The 17,150-nt window shown below is 35.2% G+C and overlaps 1 protein-coding gene across 1 annotated transcript in view; it reads left to right on the top strand.

Annotated features, from left to right (window-relative positions):
• Nucleotides 1-605: 605 nt before the first annotated feature.
• LOC149779598 (PDF receptor-like) overlaps nt 606-17,150 on the top strand; it is an 89,622-nt gene continuing 73,077 nt past the window's right edge. Inside the window, exon 1 of the mRNA XM_089938655.1 lies at nt 606-707. Coding sequence (XP_089794781.1) covers nt 632-707 — 76 coding nt within the window. The 5' untranslated portion in view covers nt 606-631. The remainder of the gene's footprint in view (nt 708-17,150) is intronic.

Here is a 17,150-nt window from a genome sequence, read left to right on the forward strand (position 1 = left end):
ACAGTCCACAAAATTAAAAGGTTCAGACAGCTTCACATAGTACCCTGAAACTATTCAAACATCCAATCACTATACAATCTGTCATCAGTTTTTAGGAATATTATGTCCAATGTGGATATGTGAGAAAGCTTGCCAGTAGCTTCTCGTGGGTTGGTGGTTCTTACCGGAGTTTTCCAGGGTTCTTCCTCCACCAAATATACCGGCCTATCATGTGCAGAAAAATGGTGTTAAACCCAAAACGTTCTTTATAATTGAGAACTTATTCACGGAAACATATGGTACAGTCTGCCCATTGTAGCCTAATCGAATCCTCACTATAAGAGAGACCTGCTTTACATCCCCTGAGATAGATCCGAGATCATTCATGAATAATTACATTCATTTGCTCAACGAATGATCAATACACGGTATCAATTCACAGAAAACGTTAGCTGAAACATTTAAAAACAAATTTCTGAGTGTAATCGCCGCATATGTTTCTAAACTAATTTTGACTTTCAATAAATGACTTCTAACCTTTGCATCTGTTCTATGTATGACGAGCAAACTGGTAAACTGATATTGATGGCGATTCAAGGTGTTGGCTTCTGTATCGTTTCAGTATGACAATGGCTTGGTAAGGGATGCGATTATGAAGACTCCTTGGAGCATCAAAAGTCAGGATGAATGTATCATGAGTCTCGGTGAAGACGCGTTTTCAACAGGAGGTAAGCAGAAGTGTATTTCATTTTGTCAGTCCGCCTATCAGTCTATCTATATGGAGTCAAATCACAATTATTTTTCCTATAAAATCCCTACAATTGTTTCTCGGTAATAAACTTCCCACTGTGTCCAAATCCGTATAAGTCATATGCTAGTCTAAAGTTCTTCAAAGATGAACTCACGATAAAGTTCTCGTCATAAGTTATCTGGCATGTTTGTGTGAGGTTGAATTGTAAACATCGTACCTTGCCATTTGTCACGGATTTCATTTCTGGATCAACATCAGTACCTCTTGACCACTGTGCACTGTCATTAAACTATACACAGACAACTATGTCATAATGCTCGAATTCTAAATAATAAACAGTTGTCTTTAAATCAATACTAAGAATGCTTAAATCTAACTCTAGTATCACCATCAAAATGAGAGAGGACACAATGCCCGAAAAATAGACTGGAACTACAAATTCGCGGGTAATGAATCTGAAGTACTAATTGTGACCTGAGTCCTTATGTCGGTATTATATACACATTCCAGAAAATGTATAAATCTCGATCAGTTATATCTTTTACTGTTTACGTTACCATGCCAACGTATAGACTTGCATTCTTGATCATGTGATTCATTCAACCAGTATATGCGCAACCACGTTATCAAATGCTAACGAGTCTTTTCCGACATTACGTCACATTTTGAAAAACATTAAAATTATTTTATGGTATAGACAGCAAATTATGGATATACCTATTACGTAGCCTATCCAAGGATTATCTAAATATAGATTGCTATTATTTATATAAGTACTTGTGATTAGATGAACCACTGAGTATATAATACTTATATACAGAAAGACTGGCCCCATCAGGAAAATCGGTGTCATCTGCCACTCCTTAATGACTTAACAAATGACACGAAAATTAATTTAAATCTCCGCATAAGCCATAATGTTCTTCATACGTCTGAATTCATTAAAAAAACGACCAAAGACTGATCCAGAAACACACTTTAGAATTTATTTTTTGGAGGGGTGGGTAAACAGATTGCCGAGGGATCTGTAGACGGAAATCCCAGTATGGAAGCGAAGGCGCGAAATCTCCTGAATTTTAAGCATTGACTTGGTCATCATTGGTCTGAATGCGAATCAAACTTACTCGAAGAAACGCTTCAGCTGTTTCGCACTCATTTCTCTATGGGTAGAGTGCCGGCTCCGTTTACTTCCACTTTTCTTTTAGGAATATTAACCTTATGCAGCTTGACCACAATAAAACATTCACTTTCTTATTTACTCAGAGACTAGGAATTAACGTAATTTTCTTGTAAAGTGTAGATTCCCAAGAGAAGTATTTACTTATGTCCTAAATATGTTCAAGATAAAACACATCATTTTAAGTGTTATCGTTAGATTTTAAATTTTCGGTGGATCCCAAAGAGAAGAAAAGTGTTTGTTGTAGGGTTTAACGCCATTTATCAGCACAAGATCGGCTATACATGGTGGCCAGTATCATTGGTGGAGGAAGAACCCGGAAAAAACCACCAACCCACCAGAAGCTACTGGCAAGCTTTCTCACATACCCACGTTGGCCGAACCCGAGACTTGAACCCATGAAGACAGAGGTGAGATGGCAGTGATCCGTAACGGTGAGCGCTTTAGACCACTCGGCCAATCGCACCCCCACCCCCATGAAAATGTAATTGTAGTCCATGGTCTATACTTTGGAACACACTGGACAAAAAAGGTTGACTAGCTGGATTTTACTGCTATACAATAAAATAATTTAGTTTGTTTAAATTTGTCAACATATGTTAGATTTGATTTTAAAATGGACATCAGTATAATACAATGATCAAGTACAATTAATTCCGTCTATATTTTTAACATTATTTTTATTGATATTACAGAGACGTCTGGTAATTTCAATTTGTTATGCATACATAAGAATGAATTGCTACTTGGTCGATGAAGAATGTCAAATATTCCATAAAAACGTCTACATTGAGATCAGAAATGTCTATTGGACAGCACTCTGCACAGTATGTACAGTTGACAGTACTTGGAGGGCACAACAGTAGGCACGAATACCATTGAACTGATATTGGAGTCGGTAAAAAACAAACGCGTCAACTTTCTGACATCCTTTGGAAAAACACGGGCCTAATTTTAACACCCAGCACCCTCTGCTATCTAAGACGTAGATAGTTTCATCTTTGGAAGATTTGTTATGGAATATATATGTGTTGTCACATGAAAATCCCGAATCTATGCCAGCACACGTTCCAAAAAAGCATCTTACTTTCAGTGTGTCATTTGGTATGATTAACTAAAACCCAACCGAATACGTTCATTGAATTAATTCCGGTTTTCTCTCCTTTTATTCAGTTTTAGGACTTAACCTCGTACAACATTTTTATTCCGCATCTCAAATCCTATAATGGCAGATTATGAGTAGCTGTTAAGGACTTTTACATGTTTATATAAGTATTCAAAACTTGAATTTACCAATTCCATATAACACGCTGTCAGAACATGTGTTCTGCGAAAACAGTCACGTGGTACATGACGTACGGTCGTTGCTACCTCATACAATAGTATTCGTCATTTTCATGATTTCTACTTTATGACCTGCAAGCACTGTGCGTGTGTCTGTAATAATAATAATAGATAGATAGATAGATAGATAGATAGATAGATAGATAGATAGATAGATAGATAGATAGATAGGTAGGTAGGTAGATAGGTAGATAGATAGATCTGTAAATTCATCTTATCAGTGTCATTGACTCGAAGGACATAGTCTTTGGAGGCTTTTATTGCTTGTTAGACATCCTTGTAACGGTTGTTCGGTGGGTTTGCTTTTGTAGGATAGGTGTGTATCATGTCGATCACTTATGTTCGTATTGTCTCTTGCTGTTCTGACATTTTTTTGTTGAAAATAGTTTCCTTCATATGCGATGCCAGGTAAGGAAAAAATTAAGATGACTTGCTCATTCAACTGTTAAGAAACTGTTTGTTATTCGTTCTTGCAAAGTTCGGAGGTACACTCACACAAGTCATCCCAAATATGATTTTCTACATTTTAGTGTAGTCTGAATTCATGCCTGTATAAGGAGCTGAAAGTCAAAGAAAGCATTTCATCAATGTCTGGAGAAAGCCATTCTGTCTTGATGTAAGCAGTACATTTTAGGTCTGAACGTTACGTATCAGTGCATTAATTAACCAAATGCATCCTAATTTCTTTTTTTGTGAAACTGGATTTTGCTGTCGTATAAACTGTCTCAGCATCATCGAATATAGGTCCGGTAGCCAACACGTAAGGAGATGAATATTTTGCGCTTTTACACCTTAGAGTCATGCTTGCTGATTTCATCATCAAACTTCTAAAACCGATGCTTATTGATAACTATATTTATTGAACAAAGACTTGTCAGGCAAACATACAAATATATATCTTCAATGAGATGTGACGTTTCTTCACGACAAATAGCGGCGTCATTTTTTTTATTTAGACCTTATTCAGATAAAAGTAAGGACAGTGTTAAGTGAATCGAATCACATTCTTCGATTTTAAACCTGATTTTTAAAGAAAATAATGTGCGCTTGAACTTGACAACCCACTGTGTCAGAGGTATTCGTGTGTGACCTTTCATGGTTGTTTTCACTGTTTTATTGACATAGCCTCCCATCGTGGGTGAGAGAGATTGGTGTCAATATATTACGAGAACTAACGTTTGCCTGATAGTCACTCAGGCATAAATTAATATCTTATACTTCCATCATGATGATGGTCACGAAGCCAACATTCAATTTCTAGTTTTAAAGAAATCAGCACTTCTCCGGCGCTTGCAGCACATGATTCTGATCCAAGTCTGTTAATAAAGATATCAGTCCGGTCATACTACATAATTGGTATCGATAGTTTTAAACAGAATATAAATCCTAGGGAAAAGGGTGTCTGCTATCCGCCATTTTAGAGTGAATATTCCATTGCAGTGTATTAAAAGAGACTTAACAAGTTACATATGTACTGCTCAAGAGAAATGAAGGCCCACTTATGAACAGTTATAGCCCTAAAGAGATTATTTGGCGTCTAGACGTTGGGTAATAAAATAAAATATGAATATCGTGATGCTAGGACTGGTCATGTGTGAATGGAAATTTCAAGTTAATCTTGACATATGACCACTAAAAAACGACAAGTCAAGATTTACGGCCAGAGAAGTGTATTGACTTTACATTTCTCTGACCAGGATGTCTTTTGTGGACCTTCATATAATTAATACTATTATTTTAGGTACAAATGGTTCTGGAAATTAACTTTTATACAGTCAATGTCTCTGGTCAATTCATTTTTAAATATAGTTCCTAACACTACTAAGATTGATATGCAAAGGAGATATGAGCCAGTCATTCTTGTCTGCGACTTTAATTTGCAGAACGAAATTAGAATAAAGTTTCCAAAATCAATACATTTGTTTTGCCAGCCTGAAGTCCAATACAGAACAGTCAATGCAATTATAGCTTCAGGAAATGTAACACTAAGATTCATATAAGCATGTATGCTTTGATAACGTACCAAGTTTTATTATTGACATTACACCTTTTTGGTACTACCGTTAAGATTTTCAGGAATCTGTTTTATTTGCTCCTCTTTCAGTGTCATGAATAAAATTATAGTTGTTTGTTATCTCTCTCTCTCCTCATCTGTCCAAAAAAACATATATTTTAGCTGCTTTCGTTCTTTTTAGAACTGCTTCATTTAATGTTATTGTTCAGTGCCTGGAGCCAAATTAGCCTAGAACTATCCGACAGCAAATCGATGACAATATTAACTGTCTAGCGGATGGCTGTACCGTGTGGGATACTAATATTTTACTTTCTATTTTCCTTCTCCGATCTCTCTTTCTCTCACCCACCTCGTTCCCACCCCCCGCTATCCATCAGGATAAAATGTCAAGACTGCGGAATACATTTATTTAATGAATACATCAAAAAAAAATTTGCTGAAATATTAACTGGTATTAATCTGAATTGTAAAAAAAATTAAACACCAATCGTGTAAATTATCTGTGACTGAAAACAACCTGTTTCTGCATTCCGTGTCACCACTGCTGTACCTGTTACACACTGCGACAATTAGTACAAGTTCTTTTTTTTTTCTTTCATGCTTTCCTTTATTAACCTCTCCTCAAATAAGTGTGCATCTCTTTGGTACCAAAAACAGCCATGAGGTTAAATAGCATGTTCATTAATAGGATTATCTTGCATTTCTGTAGTTGTTATAAATCAACAATTTAAAGACCCATTCGGCAATGATCCTTTTGGGCATACGACAGAACCCCTTCCCAATCTACAAATTGATGAACTCTTAGAAAATGCCATTTTGACAAGTAGAACCAGGAAGACATCTGCACCAAAGAAATATTGTGATCTTTCTTTCTCTTTACATTACTTGCAGGTCTACAGGTACGACAGTTACGTTGGAATATATATATATATATATATATATATATATATATATATATATATATATATATATATATATATATATATATATATATATATATATATATATATATATATATATATATATATATATATATATATATATTAATCGATGACAATAAAAGGTACTTGAGTTATCCACTTTATGCCATTTATGTTTATGACTCAATTTCGTAGTTTTAAAACAAGCAAAGCAGTTTTTGCCTACTCAGCATTATTCCTTTTGCATCTGCATTGTAATATGATTCAGTTCTCTCTGATATTTGATTTGATCTTGCCGTAAGAATTGGGCTGATCAATGTAGGGTTTTCTTCCATTACTGATATTTGATTTGATCTTGCCGTAAGAATTGGGCAGATCAATGTAGGGTTTTCTTCCATTACTTATTCATCTGGTTTGATCTTGCCGTAAGAATTGGGCTGATCAATGTAGGGTTTTCTTCCATTACTTATTCGTCTGGTTTGATCTTGCCGTAAGAATTGGGCAGATCAATGTAGGGTTTTCTTCCACTGCATATTCACTTGTGTTTTAAATGCATACGCATTTTCTAGGGTATAAAGGGGTATATACTTCGTGTACAAGTTGGACCTCACTTCAGTCTCCATTGAACCCAAACCTGTCATCGCATAATGCAACAGCAAATCTTGATATATACAGTTTGTTAGGTGTAATCAGTAGAACAAACTATATAGACACTGATCTAGTGTGATGCATTTTGTAGGTGGCAGATTTGGCTCTCATCGTCACAAACTACGGTCGAAAATATGTTAGGCTATTTTTTACCCTTGGCTGCATGCGAGAAGATATGCCCGTTCATAATGAATGTACCCAGACCTGCTTTCGCTGCAAGCCTGAGCGAAGGGGCGAAGGGGATTTTCGCCCGTGGATTGTGACGATGAAAAGAGTATAATTTGGTTGCAGTCACACTAGAGTTATACTCGAATATAGACGGTAGATTAGTCCGATAAAAACAAAACGTGTCAAGCCAATAAAGATCGGCTTGATTAATTTGGAATATCTGTTTCCTTTTGCCCAGGTGGCTTTATTCCACATATCCATGACAAAAGCCATTGTTTTTGACATGTAAAGCGGAATTAAAAGCACAAAGAAAAAGAAATAAGAAGACTTTTGGAATTATCCGATCGTTTTGTTTTGACCACAGCTGCTATCGAATCAGATCAGAGTAACAATGGCAACTATATTCTGCAGTCATCTTATACGATGCGATCAATAGATCTTTTTTTAAAAAAACTATTCAGTTAATGTATTAAATGTAGAAATCCTAAAACGTATATCGATATGATCCGACAAGAGACCTTGTTGACAAACACTGTGATACCAATCTGCAAACATCTGCTGAGAGCAGAAAAAAGGCATATCACGACCAGTTATCCTTTATTCTAATGAAAATATTTCGAATGACAACTTTCGAATCAGTCAGCGGACAGCATCCTGCGAAATGTTTATAAGGTGTATGGTGGTATAGGGAAGATTGTATTGATGCATTTAATAATTACTACTTTCATTTATAATCGATGCTATTCTCTGCAACTATTCCCGCATAACATTTTAATTTCAAGCTTTCCATACTTAATCGTTTCATCATTTAGTAACCGTGAATATATCCGTCAAATATTATTTAGGAAAACTGGCACCATTCTCAAACAAGCAAACTAGTTAACTTAAGTAAAATAAGAGCATATTCAATGCAAGAAAATGTTGGCGGTACGCACGTACATACAAACAAGCAAACTAGTTAATGTAAGCGTTTTTGGAATCTACCAATTTCTTTCTCAAGGACACAAAGCTACCCAGGATGATTGCATAAACGAGACAAGAACACAATACACAAATTAATTAATTAATTTACAGAATCTACGTCATGTTTGATTTTTAACTGCATGAATTACAAAAACAATACAAAGGAGACTATGAACAAGGCTCTATAGAGCTTGGACTAATTTCACACAAGATTTTGCACTATTTTTTGTCACCTTCCGATTCGTATGCACGATGTTTCCTGCTCAATACGATCTTGATGATCCAGTGGGATGTCATTAAAGCGCACTCAGAGAGAGAGAGAGAGAGAGAGAGAGAGAGAGAGCGTTATCTGAGTTGGAATGCACCATCGACATATTTTGCTATATTGTTTTCATTCTTGGAAAGAATCCTCAATATTTAATAATTATATGAATTTGTGAATATCTGTGCTAGTAATAAGCACTAATACGAGATTTATTGAAATCATCATGTGATGGACAGATCACAACAAAGTGGTATTTATCCTCTTTGCTTTTTCTTTCCCTAAGATTCGCATTTTCTTTCGTTTCGTTCATTTTAACATACCCAAAGTGTAATTGATGGAATTAAGTTCTAAGCTGGTTCAGATCTTTTCTGTGATTAACGGTAATGATCAATCTAATGCAAGGGCAAAATTCAAAGTTATGTTTAGGGTTTTATGAAAGTATAATATCTTAAAAGCAATTACGGAACTCCAATCAGAATGAAATATAGCAGAATAAGACATTTTCGTTTGTTAAAATTTGGCTTTGTTATGTTTGAAACTAATTCTATCGGGACGAAATACCGTAGATAAGTGACCAGGTTTATGTTATAAATTCGTGGATTTTTTTAATCCACGAAAAGAAAGAAATGTAAGCCGCAACTGAAATACCGAGTATCGTTTAGTTGCTGTGTAAAACTTAATGAAAATGTTGAAATAAATTCCTAATTTGGATGGTATGAAACATCTCTAAACAGCTTTAAGCATTAGACACTCAGTTTGTATTATTTCTTCTCAATCCTGTAACAATAACATATTGGCTATGCGAAGAATACATTTTTTTTATATATATTTACCATTATCACATAGTCGGTACACATTGCCTATAGTGTGTGCAGTTTAATGTTTTCGATATTTTAACATGTGAACATATTACTTTATGTGATTCTGATTGGTCCACATAAGCCCATGAACTTATTTTGCAGTATTCTCTTTAATGATTGGCTGCTATCGCGGGAAATTTGTTTAAACTTTTACTAGTTCAACTTTGGGACTATACTTTATACACAACAAATCAAAGGTGCACCGTCTGTCAGAAGGAACGAAAGTATGCATTCTGGACATTATTCAGCTCGTATCATAAACTCAGTATTAGATCATTACCAATTTGAGATCCTCTATATCTGAAGAAATACCTAATCATGGCCCATTTATGCCTTCGTGCATACACCTATTAAGATTTAGTTGGAATTGTCTAGGTTCTCCATATTAAAATATATTATTTGTAATTATCGGGACTTATACGAATCGTGTACAACGTTTTTGTATGTACTTTTGTCTTATATTTACGGCATAAAAAGTACCCCCATAAATAAAAAACCAAAACCATATTTCATAAAACATGACAGTATTGAAGAAACAAAATAATCCAATATATCAAACATATTGTTCAATGAACAGTATGTATTATCTGCATTATATATTAAAATGTTTTTAAAAAATGCAAATTAAGACAATATTATATTTTTTTAAATTAGGATTGTGTTTTTGATATCTTGTTAAAAACATATTAGTAGCAAAAGCCACACTAATGACATTGCATTTTCTACTGACGTTAATCCGTAAAATTTGTCAACTGACTTTTTACAATGTAAACTTGTAATTTGCTTTGCTGGATTTATTAGATCTTCTAAACTAGTTAACCCTAAACAAACATGATTAACTGACAGGGTTTTTTTCCTTCAAGAAGACATGTCAGAAAAAGGAAGTATTCTTAGAGGCATTTTGTATTTCGTTTGCTAATTTTCAGTGCATCCATCAAAATATTATTACTCTGAGTTCACATTACATGTTGAGCCTTACTGTTCCAGTGTACCTTTCATACTCAAATCCCAAATAGTTAAAATGCAACGTCTTGTTGGAATGTTTGGATTCAGATGTATTTACTAAAGTTTCTTCCTTCTGTAGAATAGGGTGAATCTGAACAGGAAGACATTATATATGCAAAAACTCCAAGTAGGTTGGGCCCCAAATTTCTGTTTGAGGTTTAAGTTCTTTCAGTTTTATGAGGTCGCAGTCGATACGTAAAGTAGGACTAAGTCATCTTCGTTAGCCAATACTTTGACGGATCCAGAAGATATTTCTGTGCTTCGGGTCTGTGAATTTCATTCGATGAGGCAGCAAGCCAGCGCATCCAATCAAAATTAATTTGTTCAAATTTGAACACTGTTAGTTCACGATTGAGACAAGGGTAGCACATAAATTGAATGGACTCATCGATAAGCAAATGTACCAGTAATGGCTTCTCTCTGGTACGTAGTCATACATTCGATGTTAAACTTATAAAGTAACTTTTGAAGTAAATTGCCTCCACCATGTTCGGCCGATACACAATGCACCGCTGTTACACGCTATTGGTTAGTTGGCATTACATACTAAGGAAGGCAACTCATGAAATCCAATAGATGTGGCTGCTAGGACAAAGCACTAAAATATGTGATCGATCCGCCAAGGTGTAGATAGGGTCAACTAAATCGGAACCTTGGCTAGCGTAGATGGGACTAAGGAAGCTGGTCGAGGGAAGACATGAAATCTATCAATCAGTGTTTGGGTTATGGAACCTTTACTGTATCAAATACAGCGGTTACACCAATACAACAGTTACGGGGGCATAGATGTGACACCAATACAGATGTTACAACGATACAGATGTTACTCCAATACAGCATTTACGCCAATACATACATTACATCGATATAGATGTTTTACTAATACATATGGTGCAGCGTTAAACATATTACACAATACAGCTACATATATCATAAAGTAATATATATGTCACAACAATAAGGATGTTTCAGCTATTTAGATGTTTTAGTAATAAAGATCTTACAACAATACATATGTTTCAACATATTTTTCAACTATACAGCTCTCACAACGATGCTCACATTACGGCACTAGAACTGTTTCTGTAATACAGATAACAAAACAATATAGATGTTTCCGCAATACAGTTGTTACAGCAATACAAATATTAAAAACTGAGATGTTTCAGCTATGCAGATGTTACAACATCACAAACATTACATTAACAGAAATGTTTCGGTGATACAAATGTCACATCGATACATACCACAGCGGTACAAATGTCACACAAACTGAGATGCTTGAGCTATGCGAATGTTACAACATTACAAACGTTACATTAACAGAAACGTTTCAGTGATACAAATATCACAGCGATACAGATGTTATATCAACACGGATGCAGACTAACTCTGCTATCTGTTATAGCCTTGTTGTGGCCAAACTAATCTCATAACCAATGTTCCGATTTTATTAGATATTAATTGTTCGACCTTGAAAAATGTCTATGAATCTGGAATTCTGTTTATACTTCATAAGGGCGTCAAGGTCATAAGTGATTCATGGCTTGAAACCTACATTTATGATGACATTTGTCAAGAAAGGTAAGTTCGTTTACACCGTGTCAGAGCATCTAGTTATACTTTACTGGTCAGAAAGTGGAGTGAAATGGTGACCTAAGTGTTTGTTCTTTCTCCATTTTCCTTTATCTTACTCAACCAAAAGTTAGTTTTAGTCCACAAATTAAAAATATCTTACTGTCGTTTGTTTTTGGTATGCAGATTATTGTCATGCCATATGCGTATTATTCTATACAATAATCTTTTTAAAATTAAAAAATTAAAAACGGATAGATCTGCAGATAGATCGCTAGAAACCAAACTAAACATGGTGGAGATCGATACACCTGTACGTACATGAATGTATACAAACATACACTAACCAAAAATATATCACTTCATTTATATATCCATGCATTTTTACATCATATTATGAGATAAAACTTAATAGTATATATATATATATATATATATATATATATATATATATATATATATATATATATATATATATATATACACACACACACACACACATTGAAATGTTTACATGTATTAATAGGAAAGTATATAGAAAGAGAACCGTAAAAATTAGTTCTCTAAACCAGTGCCGTCACACATTAGAAAAGGGAACAGTGTTGCGCTTTTAACTCGGAAAGGAGCGCTTCATTAAATATCCAAAACTATATATATATATATATATATATATATATATATATATATATATATATATATATATATATATATATATATATATATATATATATATATATATATATATTGATAACGGTAGGTAACAGTTATCAAAAAAAGCGTAGCGTATAATGGAAGTGAAAACCCTTCATTGCCACGAATAAGTGAGCTGTAATGACATAGGGGAGTTTTAATTTGAACTGCTGCTTGGAACCATTAGACCCAAAAGTAAATGGGTATTGTCGCCCTATGCAGATAAAATATAGTGCAAAATGATCTTTCAAGACATCTATAATGCGATTTGCCAGGATGGTAGCTTTCAGTGCCTCTCTGCAATCCGTATTCCAAAGAGAGATCAAATAAACTTTGCCACTGATGGGATAGAAAAAACGTAATCTTTTTTTATTGGAAAGAAAATCCATTCCAAAAATTGCTCCCCTCATACAGCTTCTTTCTGGTGCTCTTAAATATTAGAGCAAGAGATCATACAATCATATTAATAATAAACACTACATGTACATGATTGTGTGTGGGTATATTTGATCAAAATTTTGTGTAACTTTTGAAGACCTCGTTTTCATTTCATCCTAAGGACTGGGTTGTAACAGAAAATTTGGACTCGAGTTAAAATCGCTGAAAAGAGTTGCAAGAGACGTTTAAATGAGATTGTCACAGGCGATGTAACAGGAATCGACGCTTACAAAATTGGTATCATGCCCCTAGAAAAACTAGTAAAGTTTGGATCGGAGAAATGAGCAGAGACCGCAAATCGCTCAACATGTTCGGACTGTCGAGAGAGTTTTATAACGCATTATTTTTCCGTGCAAAAATGGCCCTTTCGTCCACCCACCTGGGCCTAACTCGGCTTGTATATATCCAAAGTGTTGTCAAAAGTTGTGGAACACTACAACACTACTGATCTATCCATCCAACTCCATGGCATCGTACCCGCGCATATTTCCGCCATAGTGAAAGAGAACAACATCCAAAGCCACATCGTCCATACATCTCTGACTTAGCTTCGAGTGAGGTTTTGCATTGAATCTCACTATCAAAGGTTCGCTGAGAGGCAGAGACTTTAAATCCGCCATGCAGATGGATGTGCGGTTCTTTTAGTGTATGAACAACATAATACAAATTGAATAAAAAGTGACAGTTTGTAATTGGATACTGAGATTGATAAAGTGTACATGGGGGAGTGCTCGGTGGAGATTCACTAACGTACTGTTCGGTAATAAAGAATCCTACTGTACAGGGGACTGATATTTAGAACTTTTTTTAAGTACCACTCGTAAATTTTTCCAATGCTGTCAGAATGTCTGATGGTAAGTCAACCGCGGTGTATGTTTTCTATTTTACTCTTTTCTTATTTTGACAAACGCACTATTCCCTATAGATCAAACAACTTTTAGCCTCGAACCATGCTTAAAACAAATGTACCTTAAACAACAGAGAAAAATACACGTGCATGAAAATATTGAACGCGGCTGATTTATTAATACTGCTATCGAGACTAGTACAAACCAGAAAATAATAACGTGCTTTGGAAGGAAATATTCACAGCCATCTTCCACATTTCGAGACATCGGCAAATTTTTTATTAAGATTTTGTAATGTCTGAAGAAGAGGTCTTGATTACTCTCTTCGCTAGATTACTTGTATTATTGTAGTCAATTTGTCGACGTTAGATTTAATCGGTGCTTTGATCGCGCGATAACGGTAAAGACCATTTAGATCACCCTGTGGAGTGTTACAAAGAGTTCTGAAGTTTGGTATGAGCCTCCTATTTCTGTGCAAAGCAGCATTCCTTGTGAAAATAACATAAAAAATAACCTGGAAAATGGACATGGTTTGCTGACTCACATAACAATTTGCGACACAAGGTTTAAACAAGCAAATGACACTCTAAAATTGTAATTAATATTGAACGTAAGTCCGATGTTGGCTTCGTAATGGAAGCATATACAGTTTACGATGCTGGCATTAAAAGAATAAGGCCACTGTTTATAATTTAATGCCGAGAAAGAATGTCCAAATCAGGATACACGAAAAGTCAAAACAATTCAAAACAGGAAATTTAATCACTTTGAAGCAGAAAGTTAGTATTAGTCCACTAGGTTAGCATTCACTGAACGGACGCAATGAAAATATCTGAACTGACTTCAACACAAAAATCTTACGTTGATTCTTTCCCAATAACCTCTCACTGTATGTGGGTGTTTTTTGTTTTCATTTTTGAAGAGCTTGCGCCTTTCTTCTCGAATGACTTGACCGCCATATATATGCCTGATATTTTAAGACTTAGTATTTCGTATTTCTCTTTTTTCATGGTCATTTGCGAGGGGTCTTTAAAAAGTTCTCAATACTTTGTTACGTCATTTATTGTTTCTTTGAACTTGTCAATAAATTTAAAGCCGAGCGATAGACAAACTAACGTTCAATACAATAATCTGAAGCTTCACGTACCAAAAATCTTCAGTTTTTTGCGTATAAAAAAATATAGGTAAACAATGGCAGTGATGTAAATACAATCTGAGAAGGAGAAACAATTCTGAGCAAGGAGCACACTGTAAAAACCGTGTGTTCTAAGAGTACTCTCTGGCTGCTATCAAGGCCGACTTCAATCAAATTTGTGGATTAAATTCTCTCATATCCTACATTTCTGAGGTGGTTTCATCGCTTTAAAGTTGGTTGTGTATCCATGGAAGATGACCCAAGTCTGAGAGCGGTTGCTGTGAAAAGGCACAATTGATAAAGATCCTCGAGACACAATGGAAGATATTTCTATTATCACGGGAATTAATTCGTCAGCTGTTTTTTTAATATATTGAACAATCATTCAAAGCTCAGAAAGATGGATCCCGAATGTTAAAAGCGACAAACGGCTACTCGCCAAATTCGCAAAGAGTTGCAAGAAACGTTTGAATGAGATTGTCACAAGTGATGAAACAAGCATGTATGTTGTTTTACTATCCTGATTCAAGAGAAACTATTTACGTTTGGATCCGAGAAAACGAGCAGAGACCTCAAATTGCTCGACGTAGTCGAACTGTCAACTGAGTTTGAGACGCATTACTTTTTCTATGAATAAAATCATGTTCATCCAGGTACCAGTGTCTGACTCTGCTAGTGTCACTTGACCTATTTGTGCTCTCGTACTATTGCCCAAAGTTTCTGAATAATATTATTAAACCACCTGTCTGTGCACCGGTCCTTGAGGTATCAATCGACTTAAAAACAAAGCACAGGCGCATAAATTCTTTGTATATTTAAAAAGAAAACCAGAAGGAGCCAACGAGCTACTCATGTTAGGCGCCGTAATCCCAGAGAGTTCCAAAAGAAATTAAACGGTAATGGAATCCAACAGTACATTTATTATATAATGGTATATACATACTTGTTGATTGTGTTTCGACATAAGCAAGGACTTTTCAGGAATTAGTAGAAAACATTTCACAAAGACACGTAATTTAAACACTAAGTATTCACATCTTAGCACAGAGAAACTTCCAAAGTAATGATATGGTCAAAGCCAAGGAAAAAGAACATGACCTATTTGCCTTCGTCATTGCGAGGATTTCAGGTCAGTTAGGGACTCGTTTAGAGCGGTGCACAATCTTTCGCTTTTGATTATTACATCCCGAATGCAATTTCAACCAAAAAAAAGCCTAATATATGAATGCATTTCCATTACAAGAAAAATTATTGGAATTTTTCTGCTACAGACATTGAAGTTTCATGACATTGCCTTTGAACGTCTGTACTCGATTATTCCAGAGCTGCAAGCTAAGATACAATAGTAGAGTTACAAAAATGTTTTCATTGTTATAAAATGTTCTTGAAAAGCATATCTTGTTTGGGACCGCTTCACTGGCCTAGTGGTTAGAGCGTCCCCCTCGGATGCGAGAGGTCGTGGGTTCGATCCCCTGCCGAGACATACCAAAGACTTATAAAAATGGTATTAACAGCTACCTCGCTTGGCACTCAGCGTTAAGAGGTTAGTGTTAGGACTGGTCGGCCTGCTAGACATCACGATAAACTGCCACAGTGCAGACATCGTAGAGATACGACTGAAAACATGTTAAAGCTACGTTAAAAATCCAAATCACACACACACACACACACACACACACACACACACACACACACACACATATATATATATATATATATATATATATATATATATATATATATATATATATATATATATATATATATATATATATATATATATATATATATATATATATATATACATACAACTTGTCTGTCCATGAACGTTGCATTCAGTATCGTTATCGTACTTCTTAATACGGTTATTGGTGGTGTGGTAATAGCACTTTGGGGATTTCTGCTCATTACTTTGTCATTACAGATGAAACTAGCAAGACTATTTCGAGTTCATTAAAGTAGATTTTCCAGCCACATTCTGCAATTAGCAACGCACCAGATTGATACGTACACAAGATAGCTGAATCTCCTTCACTCAATTAATTGTTACACCGCCATTGAAATCCTTTACACCGTGACCAATGGCATTTTATCTTCCTTTCGAAAGCAACAATACTCTCTCTGGTTGCCAAGGAGCTTTTAGCCGGATAAATATTATTTTTTAGAACTGGTGTTAGCCATTTAAATGGAAAAGCTTCCAAATGTATCATTGATTCCTGGACACTGTCAAAAAATAATATCAACTGCTTGAGCAAGAAAAAGGCTTTTCATGGATATTGCTCACGTTTGAACTTGAAGGATGAATGGTATAGATCTCATGTAACTGAAATCTTATAGACACGTCGTATACAAAAACGGTTGTCGCCTTGA

Source organism: Sinohyriopsis cumingii, chromosome 17 (genome assembly GCF_028554795.1).
Source record: "Sinohyriopsis cumingii isolate HCF-2022 chromosome 17, ASM2855479v2, whole genome shotgun sequence".
Lineage (NCBI taxonomy): Eukaryota > Metazoa > Mollusca > Bivalvia > Unionida > Unionidae > Sinohyriopsis > Sinohyriopsis cumingii.